Genomic DNA, 26640 nt, shown 5'->3' with positions numbered 1-26640 from the left:
ACGTCTGGTGTGGCGGACACTTCATTTCCTTCATCCCTCTGCCCTTTGCCCACGTCTTAGCCAACCCCATTCCAGGGCCCACTGGGGAAGATGCAGATATGGAGACAGGTGACGAGGTCTGGCTTTGGAGATGCTCATGCTGTAGGGCAGTGGTTCTCGAACAGCACCAGCATCCTTGGGGGGCTTGTAAAACTCCAGCGTTTCTGGTTCAGCAGATCTGGGGTGGCCTGAGGATCCGCATTGGTGACAAGCTCCTGGGTGGTGCTGCAGGTCCAGGGTCCAGGCTTAGGGAACCTCTCCAGGGTTCGTCTCTTCACTCTCTAAGCGGGGGGCCACCAGCCCCAGCAGCCCGGGGGCCCAGGGGCTCTCCGCCGCCCGATGCTGGCAGAGCAGGGAGACGGTGATCTCCGTCCTCACGCAGAGCCTTGAAAGCGAGGCTGAGCTCAGAGGACAAGGCACCTGAGCCTTCACTCACCTTATTCTTTTTCACCTTGATCTTCGTGGGGACAGGAACGTAGGTGCTGCGGGAGGACAAGGCAGGTGGTTAAGGTGGGAGGGGGCTGGCGGCCTGGGCATCAGCTGGTAGGGGCAGCTGGAGACGCCGGTGGGGCAAGCGGGAAAGCACACTCATTCCCCAAGGGACCCCACCTCCTCGCAGTGGCCCATTATGGACACCAGAGGGCGATCGTGGCCCATTCGAGGACCTGCTGCTGCATTATGCCGCCTTCTCTCAGAAAGTTTAAGAAGCGGGATTGCTCCAAGCCGTGCACACCGCACAAGCAGCACGGAGAGGGGCCCACAACACCCATCCCCCGCTGCTGGGACGCTGGCTGATAGGCCCACAATGGCCCTTTTTCATCTGCAAGATTTCCCGTGCCCCCAAGATGACGGTATACATGCCTGGCCACCTGGCCTCACGTTGCATCTACCTCGGGGACAAGTCACGTTCCAGCTTGTGGGACCAGGAGGGAGGGGCCGGCAGCGGAGCCCTGGCTGGTCCAGCTCCTCCCCTGGCTGCGCCCCCTTCCCTCACTGCCCTCCTCCCCAAGCACAGCCCACCCCCCCCGCCCCCCGGCTTCCCGCACCCAAATCCCTCGGGCTTCCTAACCAGGCCTCAGACAAGGAGGCTTTTGGCCATCTGGGCACTAAGCCACTTCTCTTCAGGCAGGTGCGAGCCTGGCTCTGCGAAGGGGCCAAGCCTCCGGGTCTCCCTGGAGGCTGGAGGTCATGAGAAGGACTAGTGGGAATTCACTGAGACCCGTGCCAAGTGCCCGGAACAAATCAGAAGACGTGAGCTCCTCGGTGCTCAAGGCAGCCGGAGCCGACGTGCTCCACGCCCGGTCTCCCCGCCCGCCCCCCAGCCCGGCCGGGGCCATTCTGACGGTTTGAGAAGCGGGGGCGGGCGGAGGCTGTCATCAACGGGGAGCACCCCAGAGACGAGCACGGGGTCAGAACTAACACGTGCTGTGTCCTTTCCAGCGGGGCTCCCTCTCCCGAGGGGTTTCCAGGGTGTCTGGGGAAGCAAAGCTGGGAGGTCTATTCGGAGGGGCGGGAAGTCACGAGGAAGAGGAAGGCCGGAGCTCCGGGTGCATCGGGGTGATGGGAGGAGGGGTGCCAAGAAGAGCCGGAGGGTCTGGAGGCGGCCGGGGGACTGGGGCTCTGCACTCCAGGAGGAGGCCTGGGGAGGCGGGGGTGTTCCGGGGGAGGAAGAGCGTGGCGGGGGGCTCAGAGGCCCTCACACAGCAAGGAGCAGCAGCGGGACAAGCAGTGCCCCTCCTCCAGGCGCCCCGAGGGGACTTACTGGGAGATGGTGCCTGTGGTGGTGGCGCTGATTACCCACTGCAGGTCGGTGGTCTTGAAGGGCACCAGGACCATGCTGACGTTCTCCGCCAGCTCCCGGAAGCTCTCGGGGTACACGAGGTGGTGGGTGGTCTTGCTGCCCACGTCGGCCTCAAACCCTGCCGTGGGGGCCTTGTTCATCCTGGGAGGGGGAGGGAGAGAGGACCGGCATCACACTGGGGCACCGATTCTGAGGGTCGGCTTCAGCTCCGCGAGGCTGTGCTGGGCCCCAACTTCCGCATCTGTAAAATGGGGGCAACTGCGGCACAGCTCAGAGGCTTTTGCTACTTTTTTCTCATTTATGATCTCGAGTGAGCCTGACCATCGCCACCATCGATGGCCTACTCTGTCCTGGTCCAGTGACGCACATCACTGACCCTTAATGATGACAGTGTCCAGTACGTACTTTATGGTCCTATTTTTATGGCCAAAGAAATCTGAATGCAAAGAATTTATCCCAGGACACAGAGTAACCCAGAGGCAGCCTTGAACTCAGGGCCTGTCTGACCCTGAACCTGACTCTTTCCCCCTCACCATGGACGTGCCCACTGGACACCAGGTACACTGAGGCTCCCTGAGGCCAGGTGAGTGGTCTAAAGACAAAGTCAGAGACCACAGAAACAGGGGATGGTTCTAGAAGGTGCCTGCGCTTCTCATCTGAGTCACTGGTGCCCCTGGGTCGGGTGACTGGTGTGGGGATGACAAGAAACGGGGGAGAGACGTGGGGCATCTTCCTGGAACACCCATTTTACTTGGTGTCAGGGAAACATGTTTTACATTAAAAGTATATAGTTACGTTATGGCCTAGATGGCAAAACAGAGACGGCTTTTATTTTATTTATTTTTTTGGCAGCGCAGCTTGTAGGATCTTAGTTCCCAGACCAGGGATGGAATCCCGGCCCCTGGCAGTGAGAGTGCTGAGTCCTAACCACTGGACCGCCAGGGAACTCCCAGACAGGGATGGATTTTAAAGATTAAACAAGAGTCCTCAAGTTAGTCTTGCCCTCTGGCCAGGCCTCTCAAGGCCAAGCTCCCAGCCTCCTGGGTACCTCTGTGTATGGTTTCCTCTCTCCATCCAGAGAGGTCCTGTTGGTCCATCTGCAATGCAGATGGGGAAACTGAGGCCCAGAGGGGGCAGTGAGGGGCCCGGGGTCCCCAGGTAAGGCTGGGCACACCCGGACTGGGGTCTTGACCTCCTGACGCTGAGCCATGAAGCCCCTGCAGCTCCAGGGGCCTGGGGGGCAGTGGGGTGGCCTGGGGGGCAGCGGGGTGGCCTGGGGGGCGAGGGGCTGGCACCCACCTGAGCACGAAGTCGTGACTGTCTATCTGAGGCCCGTACCAGGACTCTCTCAGGTTGCCAGAGTTGCCCACGACAGCACAGCGCCGGCAGCCCACCAAACTCTTCTCCAGCAGGGGGTCCACGTTCCCGGGCACCACCTGGAACAGCTCCTTGATGGTGTCGTTCAAGTTACTGGGCTGTTTCTCCCGCTGGAGCCTCTGTGGGCGGAGGACGCAGGACACAGTCAGTCTGGATGTGTTACCTCTGGCCCCCGCTGCTGGGCCCTGAGCCCCCTGTGGTTGGTGACCCAGCCCCTCCCGAGTCCCCTTCTCTCCGCTGGGCACCTGGAGATGCAGGCGGCTTAGACAGCCACCTCCCCTGCCAGGAGCCCAAGGGCCACTCAGGGAGATGGGAAGGCAAGAGATCATTCACTCATTCTACAAAGGTTTATTGAGCACCTATGTGCGAGGTACAGCTCTGGCCTCGACGCAATGAGACTGGCTGGTATGAGTAAAGCACATGGGAGAAGGGTCGGGTGACCCTTCACGCTCGCCTCCCCTCCCCTCTGTTCCCCTCACCCTCCCGCCTCTCAGCTCCTGCAGCTCCAGGACCACCGGGCTCCAGCCAGACTCAGGAATCAGCCCTTTGCCGGATGCATCAAGGAGTCCAATGTCTGCTTAACAAATTGTTTTCACACCCACACCCAAGGTCAGCTGCCCTGGGACCTCTCTGACCCACAGGCGGAGACAAACACTGGGTTTATCCTGAGGGTGACCAGCCCCCTGGTTGGCCCAGGGGTTTCCCTAGAAGCAGGACTCTCAGTGCTAAAAGTGGGATGCGTGGGTCTCCCTATTGAGCCCTCTCTCTGTACACCCACGTCCGTCCACTGCCTCAGGGCCACGCTGCACAGTGACCACTCGCTGATGCACATTACTCCCCCCCTCAGAGTGAAACCTAGAGAGATTTCCTAAGAAGCATCGCATCTGCCTGTGTCACCAAGCCGCAGGGCTGTGTCACTTCAAAGGCAGACGAGAAAGGATGCTCTGGGGCCCAGGTCGGTTGAGCACGTGTCCCGAATCCAAAGCAGGATTTGAAGCCAGGCTTCTATAAACCCACCTTGAAGTCTCTCCCACAACATCACCCCTGCCTCAGAGCCCTGGAACCTTGACCTTTGGAAAGGCCAGTCCCTGAGCTTGGGGAGGGGTAGGTGGCTGTGGGGTGAGTCCCACCAGTTACTCGCAGCCCCAGGGACAGGAGAGGAGCTGGGAGAGAAAGGGGAGGCTAGCAGCTGCTTGGGCCACTGTCAAGGAGGTCAGTGATGGGGGGATGGCGTAGGGAGATCCCCAGGCATCTGGTCCCCACCTGGCATTGGAGGAACTAGCATCCCCAAGGAGAGGCACACCAGGAGGCCTGGATGGTCCAATAGATAAAACCACCCAGCATCTCCTCCAGCCTAAGACACTCACATGCTGCGGGAGCCACAGGCAACAACATCAGGACCGCAGACACACTTCTACTTAGAAACATCACTGGTTACAATAAAAGAAAAAGGGGAAATAGCAAGCGTAGGTGAGGACACTGGAACACTCGTGCCTCGCTGGTGGGAATGTAAACTCGCGCGGCCACTGTGGAAAACTGTTGGGTGGCTTCTTGGCAATTCCATTCCTAAGTGTTAAAAGGAACGGAAATCAGGGAATTCCCTGGCAGTCCAGCGGTTTGGACTCCACGCTGAGGGCCCAGGTTTAATCCCTGGTCGGGAAACTAAGGTCCCACAAACCGCAAGATGAGGCCAAAACAAAAACAAAAACAAACAAAAAAAAGAACTGAAACCAGGGTCATGAGCACGAACTTGTTCACTCGTGTTCATTGCAGCATTACTCACAATAGGCAAAAGGTGGAAACAACCCAAGTGTCCCATCGATGGATGAATGAATAAACAAAATGTGGAACGTGCAGACACTGGAATATCATTCAGTTATAAAAAAAGGGGCATTCTGATATATGCTCCCAATGGATGAATCTTGAAAACACTTATGCTAAGTGTTATTTCACCGGCTTATTTGCCGGACACAGAAGGACACATATTGTACGATTCCACTTACAGGAGATACTAGAATCGCCAAATTCTAGCATGTAGAATGGCGGCTGCCTGAGGGATGAGAGGGGTGCCGAGGGGGGTGGTTATTAATGGATACAAGGGGCTTTTGTTGGACGTGACGGAAGCGCCAGGTGCGGGTAGTGGTGATGGTAACCCAGCATCGTGAATGCATTTAATGCCATGGAATTGCACACTTAGAAAACAGCGATAAATATTATGTTATGCATATTTTACGACAATAGGACAAAAATTATATCCAGATTAAACTCCTGCTCCGATAGGATCTCCTGGGGCAGCTCCAGGCTCCTGAATCACCTGGGCTGATGTGTGACATCTGGGCAACAGAGCCATGTCTCACAGGCTCCCAGGTGATGCTGCTACTGGTGCAGGGACCACACTCTGAGAACCCCTGGGATCGAGGACCACAGCCAAGCTGCCCGGCAGGGACCTCCACGAGGGCCCCCACCCAGGAAGAGCCCTGACAATGTGAAGATGCGCTCAGAACCAGAGAGTGTCCTCCATGCATGTCATCGCCTCGGGGAGCATGACACTGTATGCTGGGTTAAGGGAGCAACACGGCGTTCTTTAATCCAGCGCTCAGCAATATTTACTGAGCACCTACTACGTGACACATGTGCCTGCTTTGCCTCGGGGGCCCCGGGGTTTGAAGGCTCACAGCCGGCAGGGTACCCATGCTGGGAGTGCAGCATCACGTTGTCCCGTCCACCTACTACTGACTTACCCCTCTTTAACGATTCACTTTAAAAAGTAAGTTTATTTTTAAAGGAAATCTCATATCTCTGCCACAAGCGGAAAGCAAGAATTACTTGGCAGAAGTAAAAAAATCTGTCCAAAAAAAAAAGGAAAGTGTCCAGTACGATGAAAACAAAACCACTTTATTTGATTCCAGCTCCATCCCGTTGCTTGCCCAGGCAAGCCGCCCTCCTTTGCTAGAACCAAGATGGGCAGGTGTTAGAGGCACATCATGAAACAAGGAGCGACATTTAATCCTCGCAACTTCAAAGATGGAAAGAGAATTAAAGCCGAATGACATCCTCGCCCTGAGCGTGATGCGATGCTCTTAAAGGCCCTGCCCCTGTATCACCAGGAATCACGCTGCCCCACCGGCTCACACTTCAGGAACCCTGGCTCTGTTTCAGACACTCATTGGCAGGAATGGAGATTGAGGCCCAGAGAGGGAAAGATCTAGGCCACGGGGTGAGTACAGAGCTGAGTAGAACTCGGGGACAGCGGGCTGGAATCGAGCTGTGTTTCTGGGGATTAGAGCCCTAAAGCATCCACTCACCAGCTGGGGTAGATGAGGCAGGTCAGTACCGCTATGTCCCCGTCTTCCTTGGGAAGGAACTCTCTGACTTCTCTGCCTTTTGTAAATGACAACGGAAGTCCCAGAGGGCTGCTGACATGCACGCAGGAGAGAAAGGGCAGAAGTTCCAAGACGCCCTTCTCCCCTCTCACTCTTCCTGCCTAGTTTCCAAGCAGTGTATTTCTCGGTCTACAATCAGCGCTCAGGCAGTGGCTGCTGCTGTTGTCAGAGGCTCCCCGAGGAAGCACCAAGTCTTAAGGCAGAGCCTGGAGGCAGAGGCTGAGACAGCCAGCATCACCCCACTGCCGCAGGACATGGGGGACTTCGTGATACCCAAGGCACCTGAGCTGTCAGCCCCCAGCTCCTGAAGGCTTCTTCCTGATTCCCCCACGCCTGCCCTCCCTCCCATGTGGGTCTGGAGAAGCAGCGGTGGGCAAGAGGACGGGAAAGCAAGGGTGCCTTGGGGCGGGCGGCCGGGTACCAGGCCTGGCTCTCTATGGATGGCTGAGTGACCTCAGTCAAGTCCTTCCCCTCATCCCGGAGACAAAGTAGAAGAGGGAGCAGACACGAGGGGTCTGCTCCAAACCAGGGCCCCGAATAGGTCTGGGGAACAGCATGTCTAGGGCCAGCCCCTCTGACACCGGGCATCGATCACCTTCTGCGGGCTCCCGGCCAGCCAAGCATCCTTCAGGGCGTTTCCCACCAGGCACGTCATACTTTAGAAGCAGGGCTCTGTGTTTGGGGTCCTAAATCTGGATCTGTCAGACATTGTCCTGGCTGTCTGGGGGCCTTTATGCAGAGCTACGGTGCCTGCTGGAACTCCCAGGGTGTTTTGTTTGTTTGTTTTTGTTTTTTTTGCGGTATGCGGGCCTCTCACTGTTGCGGCCTCTCCCGTTGCGGAGCACAGGCTCTGGACGCACAGGCCCAGCGGCCACGGCTCACGGGCCCAGGCGCTCCGCGGCATGTGGGATCTTCCCGGACCGGGGCACGAACCCGCATCCCCTGCATCGGCAGGCGGACCCCCAACCACTGCGACACCAGGGAAGCCCCCAGGGTGGTTTTTATTTCAATATTCTGAGTCTCCGTCTGGAGGGACAGGAGCGCTTGTCAGATGTGGTGTCCTGATTCTTTACTCAAAACATGTGGTCTGTGTGCTGTCAAGGAACCCAGAAGCTCTAAAGCCCTGCTCCTTTCTGTTGATTTCTATTCACGAGGAACCTTCTCCCCTTCCTTCCTACCCTGCAAAATCCCTTCCAAGAGGCTAAACTCCAGCAAAGAAGGACTGCACATAAGGGCTGGGGTGGGGACATGGGAGGACAATTTGATGAAACGGTAAGAGCCACATGGGAAAACATTCAGCCTTCCTAGGTGCTGAAAGAATGCAAATTCATTTTCCTTTGCCCGTTAAAACAGCAAAAATAAATAAAAATGTTAAAACCTAATGTTTGCGGTGCTATAGAGAAACCTGGTGAGGCGACTATTACTACCTCAGTCTGAGAATCTGAGATGAAGAGCTTCCTCAGCATCACCCTTGATAAAATATAGAAAGTCAGGAGCAAAACCCAGGGACCCTGGGTGCCTATCACCTATCACCCTGCCTTGTGCTGGTCTGCTTTCCCTTCTCCTCCAACCATCCCTGCAAGCTAAAAAGGCAAGGCTGTTTCTTTCCATCTCAGTATCTTGGCATCTAATAGATGCTCAATAAGTCTTCAATGAATGGATATTTCTCACTCCCCTTCAATCCACTTTGCGCTCAACAACTAGATCAGATCATGGACCTCCCCTAGTTAAAATTCTACAGTGGTTTCCTGTTGCACTTAGAACAAACCCCAGGCTCCTGGCTGTGGGTCCTGACCACTCCCAGACGCCCGCGCTCACGGCCACACACAGCTCCAGCTCCTCCAACACACCAAGCGGATGCTGCCCCAGTGCTCTCGCACTCGCTGTCCCTGTGACCAGCGGCACTTTCCCCAGATCCTCCCGCAGCCGGCGCCCTCTCCGCCTTTGGGTCTCAGCTCAATTCCCGGCTGCTCAGAGACCTTCCTGACGAGACCATTTACAGAGGCCCCTGCCCCAAGTTTCTCCCAAACCCCTTTTATCCTCCTCCAAGCACTTCTATCTGAGTCTATCTTGTTTATTTGTTTCTTATCTGTCTCTCTCTGCCGGAATATAATTCCATGAGAATAACGATCTGGTTCTTTTTTTTGGCTTCTCCATACCCAGAGTGGGTTAAGTAGTGGCCTCTAAACAGATATGCCCAAGTCCTAACCCCTGGAACCTGCACCTTGAGCTCAGGCTTCTGCCTCCGGAATCGCAAGAGAATGCGTTTCTGTTGCCGTAAGCCACAAGCGTGCGGTCACCTGTTACGGCAGACACAGGGAACTGCTACAGAGCCCTCTGCTCTGATTTATAATATATACAGGAGAGCCTCAATAACAGAGGCTGAATGCATGAACCAACGAACGTACGGATGACCAGCATTCTGAATCCCGCCAAGCGCCTGGCAGGGCCCCTGGTGCACACTTGGGTGTGAGCGTCTGGCAGGCAGGGGCCGCCCACATCTCACCCCCAGACCCACACTCAGCCCCGGCTCTCACCAGCCACCAGCTGTAGGTGTCTTCCTCCAGGAGCGCATTCTTGGCCGTCAGCAGCGGCTGCAGGGACCGGTTGAATCTCTCGTCGAACCAGGAGGACACCTTGCGCTCTCCGATGCAGCGGGCGCAGGTGCAGGGCCTGTGGGGGTAATTCACGAGCCTCCTGAAGTTGTCCGAGAGCTCGAGGACCATCTGCCTGGGGAACCACGCGGTGGCCACCATGGTGTGGGAGTAGTTCAGGAAGAAGGAGGTGAGGAAGATGAAGAGGGTGAGGAAAGTGAGCACTTTGAGAATTCTTTTCCTCGCGGTCGCCATTTCTGCTCTCCTGACGCGGGGCCTCCCAGGGATGGGCTGCAGGAAATCGCGCCTAATTGAGGAGGAACTTCCACGAAAGATCCCAGAGACAGAGGATCGACTGCAAGGCAAGGCGGGGAGCCCCAGGGAGCCTCAAAGCCTCCTATGGCCACTGCTGCTGGGCAACGGCCACCCGGCTGTGCCCGACATCACCCGCGACACTCAAAGGCTAAGCGGACCACTTGTAGCGGGGTGCCTCTGCTGGCGTATAATTTGTCTTTTCAGGAAATAAAGCGGCCTGCTTCCTCAGCAATCCTTAAACAGCCGATAATGTCTCCTGATGAAGCTTTAATCGAAACTTGACAACAGTGATTTCCTTTCCCATCCAAGGGGGTTGTGGGGTAATTAATCCTTGTGACAGGCCAGGGTCCCTCGGAGGTGAGGGCCTCGAAGGAAGGGTCGCGGTACAGGACAGGGTCAAGCTGTCTTTGTTACCGCCCTCCAGAGAAGACGGTGTGTGGCAATCCTTAATTAGAACTTGGTCTTGCCCATGCTGTCACCAGAGACGTGGCGGTGAAGCAGCCGACTTGACAAAGGCACTGGGGGTTGTCTGTCATCTGCACAGAAAAGGAGGAAGAAAACAGGATGAACTTCTATTACTTTTTTATAAAAACCATTTCTCTCTCTCCACTTCCTCCCATCGTCTTCCGTTCTGTTGTCAAGCCCATGTGGCAAGTGGCTACAGACGATATTTTACCCTTTTGAGCCTCAGTGTGTGCATGTGTACAGTGGGATGTTAACGCCTATCCTTCAGGGTTGCTAAGAGACATGGAAGGTGGCCCACCCATCTTTCCTGCAACCAGAACCTAGTACCTTTAAGAATCAGACCTAAGTTTGTGAAATGAGTTAATAATGCACGTACAGTGCCAGGTACCCAGAGACTGCCAAGGACATGCTACTTTCTCTCTCCTTCACTCTCTGTCTCTCAGATTCTAAAGTTCAACCACAATCAAAATGGTATGCTTAGGGGGTGGCCCAGGCTTCCACCTGGCCCAGGTTCAAGTACTGGTTTACCAGTTGTATGGCTTTGGGAAAGTTATTCAGCCTTCCTGACCCTCAATTTTCCCTTCTGTAAAATGGGATAGTAATAGCTCCACTTATAGAATGGTTATGAAGATAAGACAAAATGCTATACGCTGGGACTTCCCTGGCAGCGCAGCGGATGAGAATCTGCCTGCCAATGCAGGGGACACAGGTTCAAGCCCTGGTCCAGGAAGATCCCACGTGCCGCGGAGCAACTAAGCCTGTGTGCCACAACTACTGAGCCTGTGCTCTAGAGCCCACGTGCCACAACTACTGAGCCCACGTGCTACAACTACTGAAGCTCACACGCCTAGAGCCCGTGCTCCACAGCAAGAGAAGCCACCGCAATGAGAAGCACGTGCACCACAACGAAGAGTAGCCCCCACTAGCCGCAACTAGAGAAAGCCCGCGTGCAGCAACGAAGACCCAATGCGGCCAACAATAAATAAATTAATTAATTTTAAAAAATGCTGAGTTTCTGGTGTTCATTAAGTAACTGCTAAACTTTCATTTTCCGTTTTCAATGTACGAATGAGTGTTCTTGGATGAGCCACTAACAGCCAAACAGGATGGTACAGTCACACATATCTATTTCCTCAGATGATTGACAAAGTATACCATCAGCTAGATAGGGGTTTCCCAGGTTGTCCTAAGAAGAAACGGAGATTCAAAGAGATTAAATGACTTTCCCAAGGTCATGGGGAAAGTAAGAAGCAGGATCTGAATCCAGACCCACACCCCTCTGACTCCATGCACCTGGAGGGGCCAGGGTACCAGAAACACGAGCAGGAGTTCTGCCCTGGACGGGACACCCTGTCTGTTAACTGGGCTCCAGATGACCATAGTTGGAGGGATACAGAGAAAGCTGGGAGTTATTTAATCAAAGAAAGCAAACCAGGACTCCTCAAACGCTTGTAACACAAGTTCCCACACGTCACTGACTTTCCGGGCTTCTGCAGAGTGCAGCTGTGGTCACACCTCTGCACTTGAACATGATTCCCTTTGGTACTTGCCTGGAACGTGCCCCTATCTCTATCTGTCTGATCAATTCCTTCCCCATCCTCAAGGTATAGACTATCAACAAGCAGGATATATTTTTTCCAGGAAAGCAACAGTGGAAGGGAGACTGATTTACCTTTTTGGTAGAAAGAGGGGCAGCTCAAAAATCAGATTAAATCCACAGTGCCTTCCTGGAGGCAGCCAGGGCTCAAGATGTGTTGCCTCCACTGCTTCCTCAACACCTCAGCCCGGGTGGCAACGTCTCTCCATTTGCCTACTGCTCCACTTTCTACTTGTCGTGACCATGGGACTTGTATGTAGAACCTAATGGTGTCCAGAGCTGTCCCTTCCAGCTGTCCCCTGCTTCTCCATCAAGCACCAGCTCTGTCATCTGAGTTAGATTAACCTGCTTGTCCTCAAGGGCGGGCTCTGATCTAACTTGGCAGGCAGAGGGTTCCCACCCCTCTTTCCGCAGTCTTTGCTCCAGGGATGGACGTGTAGCCTAATTCATCTGGAGTGAAACTCCTGACTCTTTGCAGTGGGGGGCAAAGAAACATTCTTTTGCTCTGGCCAGTCTGCTGTTTGGATGCGAGGTCAGGGTCGTACTGGACATTTTGCTAGTTCACTGGAAGAGGCGAACAGTGTTGAATCCCGTCGATCCAGCCCTGCAGCCCACCCTATGCCTTGACTTTTCAGGGGCCTGAGAGAATAAATCCCCTAACTTGAAGCAACATGACTGACCCACAGGTCACAGTTGCTCCTGCCTCTGGGCACCTACCCAGACCGTCCCCGCCGTCCGGAAAATCCACCCCACCCCACCTGGCTCTGATTCATTCTTCAGGGCTCAGCTGGCACTGATCCTGGAGGGAGGCCTGCCCACTGCCGGCCTGAATAGGGGCCTCTCCTGGCCTCCACAGCATCCTGGCTCCACTCTGCCTGTGCTGTGTACTTAATCTGTCTCCTCCCTGAGCTGGGAGCTCCAGGAGGATAGAAACTCAGTCCCACTCACTGTTGTGGCCCGGAAACCGGGAACACACATGGCATGAAGGAATGCAGAGGTGAATGAAGGGAAACAGCCACCAACTCAGAGTGGAGACCTGAGCAAGAAAGCACAGACTAAGAGTCGGAAGATTCTGATTCTCATCAGGTTGCACGACCCATTTGCTGTGTGACTGTGAACAAGTTACCTAACCTCTCTGAACCATCCCTTCAACAGGAACATGGGGCTGACAACACAGATTCTGCCCGCTTCTCGAGGCTATTAACCAAGCAAGATCTATCCATTCACGTGATTCACTCGCTGCATATCTGCTGGGGCCCTGAGCTGTGCCAGGCTCTGGGCTGGGTGGTGGGGGACCCATCATGAAAGATTCTAAGGTGGGAGCTTCCCAGGCATCTGCAAGGCTCCAGTGCCTTTGGGAGAAAGGAGGCTGGTGTCCTTGGATCAGAGAGGAGCATGTATGTGGCATGTATGTGGGTGGGTTCGAGGGTGTGCGGGACTCAGAAGCCATGATATCTCTGAGGGACATGGAGACCCACTGGAGGGTCTAAGCAGAGGACTCACATGGTCTCATTACATCTGTCTTTGTCATGAGCAGGGCCCATGATGCTCTTATTGACTCTGTATCCTGATGCCAAGGGCAGAGACAAGTTCACTGAAATAGATGATTACTGAACCATGTTGATCGAATAAAATTCTGAATGAGAGGTTAGGTTCCCTACAACGTCCCAGCTCCACGAGAGATATTAATGTTCTACACTAGCGCTGGCGGAGGCCAGGGGAAGGTGTGGTGAGAGTTGGGACAGAGGGCAAGGCCGAGCTGCCGAGGTACAGATTGTGATATCCTCCTCCCACCCAGCTGGGACGTCTTGGTAGCTGCATCTCTGAGGCCAGGGTGCTTGTTCTGAACCCACCTACCAGCAGACACTTCCAGGCTGGTATCAATTAGCACTTTTGAAAGCCCTGGAAAACTGCAGTGGAAAAGCAAGAACAGCCCTCCACCTTCCCCTTCCCCCCAGCCCCAGGGAAGAAAGGAGGAATGCGTGACTTTCTGCACTGTGTGATGTGAGGCAGCCTGCTACACACGGGGAGCGCCAGCCCTGGCACCCGGAGGTGGAACTGAGGCCAATACACCATGGGCCACAGATCTCCGCATGCCAAGAGTGCGGCCAGGGACGGAGGCTGGCCAAGCCTCCCAAAACAAAGAGGACGAGGAGAGGGAGGGGGAGGAGGACACAGCTCCCTGTCCTGTCTGCAGAGAGACAGTCGTCTCACGGCCACACACGGGAGTTCTGGGAGAGGCACAGCGGACATGGATGTGACGGGCTAATGGGGTCACTGCAAAAAGCTGACGCAAGTTGGTGCCCTTTTAAGAACTCAGAAAGTAAGGATTCCCCGAAGGAGGGTCCCTAATGAAGATATACCCCCCCCACCCCATCAACAAGGAGAGAGCAGCAATTACCAGCCACTGAGAGAAGAGTTGCTTCCAATACTTGGAAAACCAAATGAACGGACAGTATGGGTTTGTGAATGTTTATTTAATGGCTGCTGAACTGCACAGTAGTTCTAACAAGGCTGGGATGCCCTCCTAGCTCTCTGCCTAGCCTCCTGCCCTATGACTGTTGGTGAAATGACCGAGTGAACGGTAATATCAGCACTTCTAATATAGAGCTGCCATGATCGTCCTCCACGGGGTCCTCACGTCATCTGGGTGAAGTGAGCCATCATGCTTATTTCCCTGAGAGGAGAAACTGAGGTTCAGAGAAGGCAAGAGACTTGTCCAAGGTCACACAGCGAGATGGTGGCAAAGCCAGCACTTTGCTCCAGGCTCCTGCCTCCTCCTGGGCTGTCCTCTGTAGACACAGCTAATTGTTCTACTTCATCAGGACTTGCTCTCATTTTCATTTCCTTTCTTGTCATTTCTTTGGGTTTGTAACCTGTCATCTTTTCAGCTTCCTGAGATGGATACTACCTTGTCCATCCTCTCTTCTGCTGTGTCTAATCTGTTTAAATTATATACTATATTCATTTCAGTTGTATTTTTCAGTTCTAGAATTTCCATCTGAGTAATTTTTAAAAATAAGTTCTAGTTTTCAGGTGAAAATCTGCACCTTGTCATCTATCTTCCTCCAATGATCCATCAGAGTTATTCAGTTATTTAAAGACCGTCTCACCCTCATGACGTTTGGAGGAGATGTGGGTCTATTTCTGCTGTCGATTTTCTCTCCTTATCTCTCTTTGGTCATTTGGCTGTCTCCTGGCATGCCTGGCGACGGTGGATACCGCATGTGCTGGAAGTGTAGCAGTTGAGGATAAGGCTGTCCTTATTCAGGGAGGAATTTGTTTGCTCCTGGAGCTAGGTAGAGCACGGGCACATTACCTTGTTCCAATTGGTGACCAGGATGATTGGGGCCGCACTTTGTCTTCCTGATGACTAGTTATTTCTGGCTTGCCCTTACTTACAGGGCATAGCCCTTCTTAAAGGAAAGCTAGGAGGTCTACCAAGAGACCTCTTCCTTGCACATTCTCACTCCCAATTCCTGCCTCCCCTACACTGTGAGATTGTCAAAGGCTCAGTCTAGCTTCTCAACCTCTCAGCTTCCAGCCTGTTTCCTTAGGCTCTGGTCCCACGTCACTGAAATTCCGGCAAATGCCTCGAAAGGAAAAAGAGGTGAGGAATAATGACTCTCTGCCTGTGGTTTCTGTTGCCCTAGGTTCTTGGCCCCTTAATTTTAGCTGACTTGGTAGTCCCGCACTACACTTTTATTTCATTTCTTTACTGTTATTTTTTATGTCCAGCCTCGTGGGACTGCTCGACACTGAGCTGCTTCTCTCCGTCTGTCCTCTGGAGCCTCCCACGAGCCAGTGCATCCCTTGGGCAGGCAGGCGGCAGGAAGCATCAGGCTCACCCCCGCCCCTTTCTCTCCTTCCAGGGGTCTTCGTCCCTCAAGTCCTGGCTGCCTGGTTGTTCTCTAAAACCTTCGAAGAGCTGAATTTCTATCTTACCCAGCTCTTACAGTCCTTGGTGGGATAAGTGGTCTGACACAAGCTTCAGCCACAGCCAGACGTGGAAGGCATGGAATCTTTTCTCTGCCACTCTGTGTGCCTGGCGTGGCGCCCTGCACATGATGAGGGCTCGGTGAACCGGAGAAGGGGGAGGGGCAGAGAGTCCCCAGAGGTGCCAGGGCAAAGCTCCTTGCACCAGCTGAGTGAGCGGACCGTGGGAGGGAAGGAAACAAACCAACAAGCAGAGGGCTGCAGCTGCAGCCTCTCATCTGCCACCACTTCCCTGTCCTGGAAGAGGCCCAGCCCCATCTGCTTTCACTCTGCTTCCTCACACAGCAGCTTTGGGACACACAGCGAGGTGACTGGCTGGCTCAACCATCCTGAGAACGTGAGGAGCAGTGGTGGGGAATTAGCATCTGTGAACCTGCTGATCACGGAAAACTGGATCCCACCACGTCCCAGCCTTTGGGGTCCTGGCTGGCTTTACGTGAAGGCACAGGGTGGCATGAAATCAGAACTGACTGGTGAAGGGCCCCCAAACCTTCCATCAGAGAAGAACAGCTCTGGGGGAGTGGCCAAGATGGTGGAGTAGGAAGCCCTTAAGTCCACCTCCTCCCATGGGCCGAATAAAATTACAACAGAATAACTATTGAGGAGAAAGACCAGAATCTAGCAGAAAAGATCTTCTACAACTAAAGACATAAAGAAGGAACCACAATGAGATGGATAGGTGGGGCAGACTTACGTTATATTCAGGACCTCAGGTAGGCAACCCACAAACAGGAGGGTTATTACAGCTGCAGAGATCCTCCCCAAGGAGTGAGAGGTCTGAGACCACACTGGCCTCCCCAGCCTGGGGGTCCTGAAACAGGAAGACGAGCCCTCAAAACGTCTGGCTTCGAAGGCCAGCAGGGCTTGCTTTGGGGAGAGTCAGAGGACTGTAGAAAATAGAGCCTCCGCTCTCGAAGGGCACATACAAAACCTCATACCCTCCGGGACCCAGGGCGGAAGCAGTGACTTGAAAGGAGCCTGGGTCAGACCCTAATGCTGATCTCGGAGAGGCTCCCAGAGAGGCAGGAGGCAACTGGAGCTCACCCTGGGGGCACAGACACTAGAGACAGCCTTTTTGGGAAGCTCGTCCTACCACGAGGATGCTGGTGCTGGCAGCACCATTTTGGAATCCTCTCTATAGCTTATTAGCACCAGGACCCAGCCCTGCTCAACAGTCTTTGGGCACCAGCACTGGGATGCCTCCGGCCAAACAACTAACGGGGCAAGGTCACAGCCCCACCCACCAGCAGGCCAACACACTAACTCTGAGACCCCCAGGGCCCTGCAGCCAGAGACCCTGGAACTCAGCTCTGCACATCAGCAGACTGACACTAGCCCCAGGGGGCCTTGGGCCCCAGCCCAGCCCACCAGCAGGCCAACACCAGACCCAGGAACCTTCCTCCCACCCACTACCGAGCCCCAGCCCTACTCACCAGTAGGCAGGCCAACACCAGCTCCAAGACACGTTAGACACCTCAGCTAGCTGCCCTGGGATCCAGCCCCACTTACCAGCTGGCTGACACCAGCTTTGGGACACCCTGGACCCTGCAGCTAGCCATGTCAGGATCTGACCCTGGCCACAGCAGGATAACACTAGATCCAGGAACCTCGGACCTGCAACCACTCACCCTGGAACCCAGCTCCATCTACCAGTGGGCCAGCACTAGCCCTGGGGTCCCCTAGGGACCCATGGCTAGGGGCCTCATTACCCAACCACTCCCACCAGTGGCTGGCACACTCCATACAGTGCAGGGCCTGGCAATCCCCCACACTGGGGGCCAGCCACACCTACCAGGCCACCCACAGTAGTCAGCCTGCCACAACAGAGAGTCCCACACAGCCCACATAGGGGGCACTCCTAGAACATACAGCTCTGGTGATGAGAGGGGAGTGTGCTGCTAGGACCCATCGGATGTCTCCTACATATGGCCCCTTTTCCAAGGTCAGGAAGAACAACCAACCTACCAAATAGATAGACATAAAATGAGCACATTAGGCAAAATGAGGCAGCAGAGGAATATATTCCAAACAAAGGAACAAGACAAAACCCCAGAAGAAGAACTAAGTGAAGCAGAGATAAACAATCTACCTGATAAAAAGTTCTGGGTAATGATCATAAAGATGGTCAAAGAACTTGAGAGAAGATTGGATGTACAAAGTGAGCCTTTAGAAGTTTTTTAACAAAGAGATAGAAAATATAAAGAAGAACCAAACAGAGATGAAGATACAATAAGTGATTAAAAAAAAAAAAACACTAGAAGGAATCAACTGCAGATTAGATTATACAGAGGAAAGGATCAGCGCGCTGGAAGACGGAGTTGTGGAAATCACTGAAGCTGAACAGGAATAATAACAAATATATATGCTGCCTACAAGAGACTCACTTCAGATCTAAAGGCACACACACTGAAAGTGAGGGGATGAAAGAAGGTACTCCATGCAAGTGGAAATGAAAAGAAAGCCAGGTTTGCAATACTTATATCAGACAAACTAATCTTTAAAATAAAGAATGTAACAAGAGACAAAGAAGGACATTACATAATGATCAATGACTCAATCCAAGAAGAAAATATATCAATTGTAAATATATATGCACCCACATAGGCACACCTAAATACACAAAACAAATCTTAACAAAAGTAAAGGAAGAAATTGTAATAGTAATAGAAATCTAATCAATAAAATCAGAAATGAAAAAGGAGAAGTTACAACCAACACAACAAAAATACAAAGGATCGTAAGAGATTACTATGAATAATTATACACCAATAAAATAGACAACCTAGAAGAAATGGATAAATTCTTAGAAATGTTCCATCTCCCAAGACTAAATCAGGAATAAATATAAAATATGAAAAGAACAATGACCAGTAATGAAATTGAATCAGTAAGAAAACAAACAAACAAAAACCTCCCAACAATCAAAAGTCTAGGATCAGATTGCTTCACAGATAAACTCTACCAAACATTCTGAAAAGAGTTAACACCCTTCCTTCTCAAACTATACCAAAATATTGCAGAGGAAGGAACACTTCTGAGCCCATTCCATGAGGCCAGCATGATACCAAAATCAGACAAAGATATCACACACAAAAATATTACAGGCCAAATATCACTGATGAACATAGATGTAAAAATCCTCGGGACTTCCCTGGTGGCCCAGTGGTTAAGAATCCGCCTGCCAATGCAGGGGACACGGGTTCAAGCCTTGGTCTGGGAAGATCCCACATGCTGCGAAGCAACTAAGCCCGTGTGCCACGACTACCGAGCCTGCGCTCTAGAGCCCATGAGCCACAACTACTGAAGCCCACGTGCCACAACTACTGAAGCCCACGCGCCACAACTACTGAAGCCCATGCGCCACAACTACGAAGCCCACGCGCCACAACTACTGAAGCCCACGCGCCACAACTACGAAGCCCACGCGCCACAACTACTGAAGCCCACGCACCTAGAGCCCAAGCTCTGCAACAAGAGAAGCCACTGCAATGAGGAGCCTGCACTCCGCAACGAAGAGGAGCCCCCGTTCACTGCAACTAGAGAAAGCCCGCACACAGCAACAAAGACCCAACAAAGCCGAGAATAAATAAACAAATTAATTTTAAAATCCTCAACAAAATATTAGTAAACAATTCAACAATACATTAAAAGAACATATACCATGATCAAGCGGGATTTCTCCCAAAAATGGAAGGATAGTTCAATATCCACAAATCAATCAATAGCAAACTGAAGAGTACAAATCACATGATCGTCTCAATAGATGCAGAAAAAGCTTTTGACAAAATTCAACATCCATTTATGACAAAAACTCTCCACAACGTGGGTACAGAGAGAACATATCTCAACATAATAAACACCATATATGACAAACCCACAGCTAACGCCATACTCAATGGTGAAAAGATAAAAGCATTTCCTCTAAGATCAGGAAAAATACAAGGATGCCCACTCTCACCAGCTTTATTCAACATAGTGCTGGAGGTCTTAGCCACAGCACTCAGACAAGAAAAAGAAAAAAAAATAATAAAAGGAATAAAAATTCCTTTATTAGGAAGGAAGAAGTAAAACTCACTGTTTGCAGAGGACATGATACTATACATAGAAAATTCTAAAGACACCTCCAGAAACCTAAATCAATTCATAATGAACTCAGTAAAGTTGCAGGATACAAAATTAATATACAGAAATCTGTTTCATATCCATACACTAACAGCAAACTATCAGAAATAGAAATTAAGAAAACAATCTCACTTACAATTACTTCAAAAAGAATAAAATACCTACGTATAAATCTAACTAAGGAGGTAAAAGACCTATAATTGAAATTATCAATGAAACAAAAAGGCTGCCTACTGAATGAGAGAAGATATTTACAAATGATATAGCTGATAAGGGATTAATATCCAAAACATACAAAGAACTCATACAACTCAACATCAAAAACATATAACCCAATTAAAAAATGGGCAGAAGACCTGAATATATGTTCTTCCAACAACGACATACAGATGGCTGACAGGCACATGAAAAGATGCTTAACATCACTAGTCACCAGGCAAATGCAAATCAAAACCACAATGATATCACCTCATGCTTGTCAGAAAAGCTATTATCAAAAAAGTACCACAGGGCTTCCTTGGGGGCACAGTGGTTGGGAATCCAGTTGCCAATGCAGGGGACACGGGTTCGAGCCCTGGTCCGGGAGGACCCCACATGCCGCGGAGCAACCAAGCCCATGCGCCACAACTAATGAGCCTGCGCTCTAGAGCCCGTGCACCACAACTACTGAGCCCACACGCCACAACTACTGAAGCCTGTGCACCTAGAGCCCGTGCTCCGCAACAAGAAAAGCCACTGCAGTAAGAAGCCCACGCACCGCAACAAATGAGTAGCCCCCGCTCACCGCAACTAGAGAAAGCCCACGCAGGAACGAAGACCCAACGCAGCCAAAAATAAATAACTAAAGTAAATACATTTTTAAAAAAAGTATCACAAATAACAAGTGTGGGTGAGGATGTGGAGAAAAGGGAACCACTGTGCACTGCCAGTGAGAATGTAAATTGGTGCAGTCACGATCGAAAATAATATGGAGATTCCTAAAAAAATTTAAAATAGAACTACTGTACGATCCAGCAATTCCACTTCTGGGTATTTATCCAAAGAAAACAAAAAATTAATTACAAAATATATACGCAGCCCTATGTTCACTGCAGCATAATTTACAACAGCCAAGATACAGAAGCAATCTGAGTGCCCATCAACAGACGAGTGGATAAGGAGGATGTGCATAAATAACTCTGCCATAAAGCAGATTTGCAATAGCATGGATGGACATGGAGGGTATCATGCTTCGTGAAGTTAGAAAGAGAAAGACAAACACTGTATGGTATCGATTCCATGTGGAATCTAAAAAACAACAAATGAACAAACATAAAACAGAAATAGTCACAGACACAGAGAGCAAACAGGTGGTTGCCAGAGGGTAGGGGAGTGAGGGAAGAAAAGAAAGAAGAAATACGGAAAGCAGATTAAGAGGTATAAACTTCCAGTTGCAAAATAAATGAGTCAGGGGAGAGAAAACATACAGTGTGGGGAATATACAGTGTGGGGAATACAGTCAATAACTTTGTAATATCTTTGTACGGTGACATATCACAACTAGAATTATTATGCTGATCCCTTTGAAATGTATAGAAATATGGAATCACTATGTTGTGTAACAGAACTAACATAGTGCTGTAGGTCAATTATAGTTCAAAACGAACAAACTCACAGAAAAAGAGATCAGATTTGTGGGCTTCCCTGGTGGCGCAGTGGTCGAGAGTCCGCCTGCCGATGCAGGGGACACGGGTTCGTGCCCCGGTCCGGGTAGATCCCACATGCCGCGGAGCGGCTGGGCCCGTGAGCCATGGCCGCTGAGCCTGCGCGTCCGGAGCCTGTGCTCCACAACGGGAGAGGCCACAACGGTGAGAGGCCCGCGTACCGCAAAAAAAAAAAAAGAGATCAGAGTTGTGGTTACCAGTTCCCACTCCTCCCACCCTCTCTGGTCGGAGGAGCGCGAACAGGATGTAGGAGGTCAAAAGGTACAAACTTCCGGTTATAAGATAAAGACGTGCTAGGGATGTGATGTACTACACAGTAAAGACAATGAACACTGTTGTGTGTTACATAGGAAAGTTGTGAAGAGAGCAAACCCTAAGCGTTTTCACCACAAGAAACATTTTTTCCTAATTCTTTTATTTTGTACCTATACGAGATGTTGGATGTTCACTAAACCTACTGTGCTCATCATTTCATGATGTATGTTAAGTCTAATCATTATGCTGTACACCTTAAACAGTGCTGTATGTCAATTATATCTCAATAAAACTGGAAGAAAAAACCTCCAAAGAGCTCCAAATGACCAATAAAACATAAACTAAAAAAAGAAGAACAATCTTTCCTGCACTGTTCTGCAGCCCCTGGTCACTGGACACTAGGAATCCATCTGTTCTGGTTCTGTGCCAGTGGGTCATGGCCAATGGTTGTTGGAATAAAAGATGGCCCAGACATACCTGGGTTCGAATCCCAACTCTTCCCATTCCCAGTTTTGTTCTCATGGGCAAAGCACTGCCTCTCTCTAATACTCGGTTTCTGAATCCACAAGGTGGGACGAATAATGCCCAAATGGAGGGTTGCTGTAGGATAAAAATTATTTGCACAAAAGTGACCAGCCTTGTTTCGGGACACAGAGAGGATACATTATAAATGTCAGTTCTCTTCCCTCCCTAAGTTTCAGGCTCCTCATTTGTAAAAAGTCCAACAGAGTCCCTGGCTTGCCCTACTGACAGGGTTACATAAAAGACCAAACAAAATCAGGCATGAAAGAACCAACCGGGGGAATTACGAAAATTATGATTCCGACTCGCTTCATTAGTTGCTTCCATTCCTCAAGGGACGGGACAACCAGTACTTCATTGCTCTCTGCTCTACCTCTGAGAACCTGCAGTGAAGGGGGTCCCAAAGCAGTCAATGGGCTAGAGGCATAAGGGGTATCTGTAATTCACATGGCCCAGATTCTCTCTTCAGAGGGTTAATTCTCAGCGCATCAACCCGTGTGCCTGTGAGGGCTTTTGGGGCATCCTGATTCCTTCTGTTTGCAGGGTCCCCCTGCTGGTTAGTGTCTATGGGACTGGGGATTCTTTCCTCCCTCTGTGCTCTCGGCCCTGTGCCGCAGGGGCTGGATGTCTAAAAACTCTATTTCCCAGCTTCCGTGACCAGAGGGCTCTGGATGCAGTTGAGAATCGGCCAATAAGAGAAGGATAAACACTGCAGGTTGTCCTCCCTCCCGCAGGGGCGGAGGCTGCTGTGTGGCCTGAGCGTTGGACCCAGGCCCTCTGCCTCCCTCTACCCCCGAGTCTGCAGGGCAGCCTCCGATTCTGTGCTGGCTTCCTGGCCTCTGGGCCCCAGCCTGCAGCATCAGGACCAATATGCCCCCCATCACCTTTCCCACAACTTTATAAGCACCAGATCCCCTGAACCAAATCCTTTTGCATGAAGCCTCTGCCTCAGTGAAGCGTCATCCATCACATGGGGATAAGGTAGTGTCCAGCTCACAGGGTGGGGCCAAGAAAGACTCGAGTCAGTGCAGGGAAAGCTCATAGGTCTGTGCATGGCACACAGCGACTGCTCCCAGAACGTTAGGTTTGATTACTGGCGTTCCTCCTGCGGTTTCCTGCGGGGAACGCCAGCTGACACTCCCACCTGCCCCCTCTCACTTCTGCCCCACTTCATTTAACAGCTGTGGAGGCTCAGCTCAGAAAGGGCAAGTGACTCATCCAATGACACACAGCAAATTCCAGAGCTCAGAGGGGAACCAGGCTCCCAACTCCAAGACGGGCGTGGCCCCTTATAAGGAACCGGCTGTATTCACGCAGCTGCCCTAGCGTGGCTGTTTCTACACCTCCCAGGGCAGGAGCTCAGAGGGCGTCATGGGCCCAGATGGAGCCATCAGGGGTTGAGGTGGAGAGGTCAGAGGTCAGGAGTTAGTCTAGCTGCTGCAGCCAGGGGTGGGACGCTGCCGGGAAATCCTAAAAGCACCGAGCCCTTTGCGGTGTAACCCAGGGGCATTACAGGCGCTGCCTGAGCTTCGAGTGCCTAATGTAGAAAATGGGGTTAAGAACCATCCCTGCCTCTGAGGGGGCCGCACGGGGCACGAATTAATCTATTATCAGGGGCCACCTTCCATTCATGGAGGGTCTCTCCTTGCAGACCCTGTTTTAACCACGGTACTGGACAGTCACACGGCACTGGTACCAGCTCCATTCTTTCAGAGGTGGGAACAGAGGCCCACAGCTGTCAGTCGACTTGCCCAAGGAGCCGGGATTCTGGGCAAGGGAAAGCCCAGCGGGTGGTGGCCCAGCCCTGAGCCCTGCGACATCTGAGCTGAGAGAGAGGGCCAGTGACCATCTGCACTCCATGGTGGCAGCCCGAGCACTGAACAGGGTTTGCGTGCGGCCAGTTCAGGGCCTGGCAGGCAGCGGATGTGAACCCTCCCTTCCCGGTTTTGTTTTCTCCCTGGTCAGCTCCTCCAGCCCATCCCCACCCTCTGAGTCACACACGAAATTGGCAGCCAGGCCCCCCCCCCACCCCCGGCCCGTCCTGGGCCAGCTCCTGTGCCGTCTCCTGGCCCCGCTCAGGAAGGACCAGCCTTGGCTGCAGTCAGACCCAGGTCCCTCCAGAAAACGTCATCCAACAGAAGCCCGGCCTGGTGTGGTGAGGCCTGAGAGATGGCCCCAGCCAGGCAGAGGCAAACGGGCCGTGACACAAAGTAACACAGAAATCCCGCCCCACTTTCCAGCCCCCCGGCTTGCCCTACAGATCTCACACACTTAAGGCCAAGACATCAGCTCTTGCCTAGGCTCCGGCCTGCAGGTCTGCCATCCAGATCTTGACTTTGCGAGCCCCACCAGCAAAGCGTGAGCCGATTCCTAAAAATTCATCTCTGCGTATACACATACAGCTATTGTCCTACATGTTCCCATGGAGAACCAAATGACACGGCCTCCTTCAGGGCGATGGGGGATAGAGCGTGGGATGAGCCGGCGGGCATCCCGAGAAAGCGGTAGTGGCCGGAGGACTGCAGGATGGGCCGGTAACTAGGCAGAGAGCAAGGGTCCCCAGGCAAAGGAACCTGCAGGTGCAAAGGCCTGTCAGGAGAGCAGGTGAGGCCGAAGGAACTGAAAGAGAGGTCAAGTCAAGCGGAAACCCAGAGAGGAGGATGCAGGATGGGGCTGGGGGCGGGCAGGCGAGGTCTGGCGGCCCCCTAAGGGCTGCAGCCACATCCCAGGCACCATGGGAAGCCCCTGCAGGGTTTGAAGCCGTGGGGTCTCCTGATCAGGCTCAGGGAGGTCGAGACTTGCCTAAGTCACACCAGTTGGAGGAAAACCAGGAGTGACAGCACAGCACCTCCTGCAGTGCCACCCCTTGTCCCTGCCCTGCCTGCCAGGGAGGGCCGAATGTGTGCAGCCAGGCCTTCCGGGGTCTTGGGAGGTGAGCCGGGCACCCTGACTTCTCTTCCAGATGGTCTCTCCGCCTCTCGCACCCTGCTCTGTGCCCAAGGGCTGCACGCACGGGTTCCCACGCTGGCGGGCTCCCTGGGGGCTTTGGGCCATGGGGACGCAGAAAGGAGACTGGAGGGAGAAAGGGGGCTGAGGGCAGGTGCTTAGGGCCCTGGCCCCCTCCCTGGGGGGCAGCCAGGACCTGGTGGCCGCTGGCTCCTGTCAAGCGGCCCTCTCCACGCAATGGCTCTGTTTGGGGGTCTCTGTCCTTGTCCTCTTGCCTCTTCAGCCCCAAGGTTAGAAACACCCCAATGTTTTCACTCCCAGGGACCACACTGTCCTGGTGTTTCCCTATCCCAGACCACGCCCTTGAGAATCACCCTGGCATTAATCTGCCCTCGGTGGCCCACTCTGAGTTCCCCATCTGCATCCTGCAAGCAGTACCACCTGGAGGTTTGGCCCACAGGGAGCACTGCCTCCCCACCACTCCTCTCCCCAGAGAAACAAGCTGCTCTGAGAACAGCCCTGGCAGCTCAGAGGATGTGCAGGAAGAGCTGGCGCAGGCCAGCTGGATCCCCCTGTGCCCCGGCTCCCCTCCCTCCTCCTGCACTTTCTGGAATCCTCCCAACCATGCTGCTCCCAACACTGCCTGGGACTCACCCATCGGGAGGCCTGCTTGTCCTCCTCATGCCATGGAGTCTGGGGCAGGGAGAGAACTGGGGGCAGGGAGGCTCCCTGTGGGCACCGCTCAAGTTCCAGGCTCACCACATTCCAGTTCCCACTAGGGGGCGTGCTAACAAGCCCCGCCTCCAGGCTCCCTGGGGACACCCACCAGCCACCTCCCAACACTGCCTCCCACTGGATCGCAGGGGAATCACAGGGCAAGGCCCCTTTAGCCCTTGGCCGCTCTGGGCAGTGACTGGAGCTTGAACCCCACCCACTCCTGAGCCCCGCTCTGTGACCGTTTCACCTGCTCTCTCCCACTTGTCAACTCTCTGACTTCTGCTGGAGTTAAATATCCAGATATCAGAGAGAATCCTCATTGTTTTTCCTGCAGACTAAGGCCCCTAGAACATCTCTAACCAGGTCTGGTGGCCACTGGTAGTGTCTCCTTCATCCTGTCTCTGGATTGATGAGGCAGCTGCCACCGTCTCCCCATTTATCCATGCAATCCGCCCATCTGGCAGTGTCAGCATCTGACTCTTTATGTGCCGGACATCTGGCAAGGCACCCAGAGGATCTCCAGGGAAGGTACCCTTCAAGGCTATGTAGCTTCCTAGGGACCAGCCAGGATGGGAACGAGACAGTTGCAGGTCGTGTGGGGAAGGTACTGTTATCTTACAGAGAGGGAGCTGGGGTCACACAACTACCGAGGGCTGGGGTGGATTCCCAGGCCTGCTCTTCAGTGCCAGCCTGCCTGGCTTCTCACCTGGGCACGCGAGGACCCCGTAACACCTCACTGAGCACACCGGCCACGCCTCTCCTCACCGCTAGATGGTAAAGCCAGCCTGGGCCGCTCCAGGATCATGTG

At 52.8% G+C, this 26640-nt stretch overlaps 1 protein-coding gene across 2 annotated transcripts in view; it reads right to left on the bottom strand.

Moving 5' to 3' along the window:
* ST3GAL1 (ST3 beta-galactoside alpha-2,3-sialyltransferase 1) overlaps positions 1 to 26640 on the bottom strand; it is an 88374-nt gene that overhangs the window by 7107 nt on the left and 54627 nt on the right. For both annotated transcript variants that reach the window (XM_067711195.1, XM_067711196.1), the window contains exons 3-6: positions 9138 to 10045; positions 3140 to 3336; positions 1802 to 1981; positions 476 to 521 (exon numbers count right to left, since the gene is read on the bottom strand). In XM_067711195.1, the coding sequence (XP_067567296.1) occupies positions 476 to 521; positions 1802 to 1981; positions 3140 to 3336; positions 9138 to 9449 (735 nt within the window). In that variant the 5' untranslated portion in view covers positions 9450 to 10045. The remainder of the gene's footprint in view (positions 1 to 475; positions 522 to 1801; positions 1982 to 3139; positions 3337 to 9137; positions 10046 to 26640) is intronic.

Source organism: Pseudorca crassidens, chromosome 17 (assembly GCF_039906515.1).
Source record: "Pseudorca crassidens isolate mPseCra1 chromosome 17, mPseCra1.hap1, whole genome shotgun sequence".
In the NCBI taxonomy this organism is placed as follows: domain Eukaryota; kingdom Metazoa; phylum Chordata; class Mammalia; order Artiodactyla; family Delphinidae; genus Pseudorca; species Pseudorca crassidens.
The sequence above is the reverse complement of the archived record's forward strand: the minus strand, read 5'-3'. Positions and strand labels throughout refer to the sequence as shown.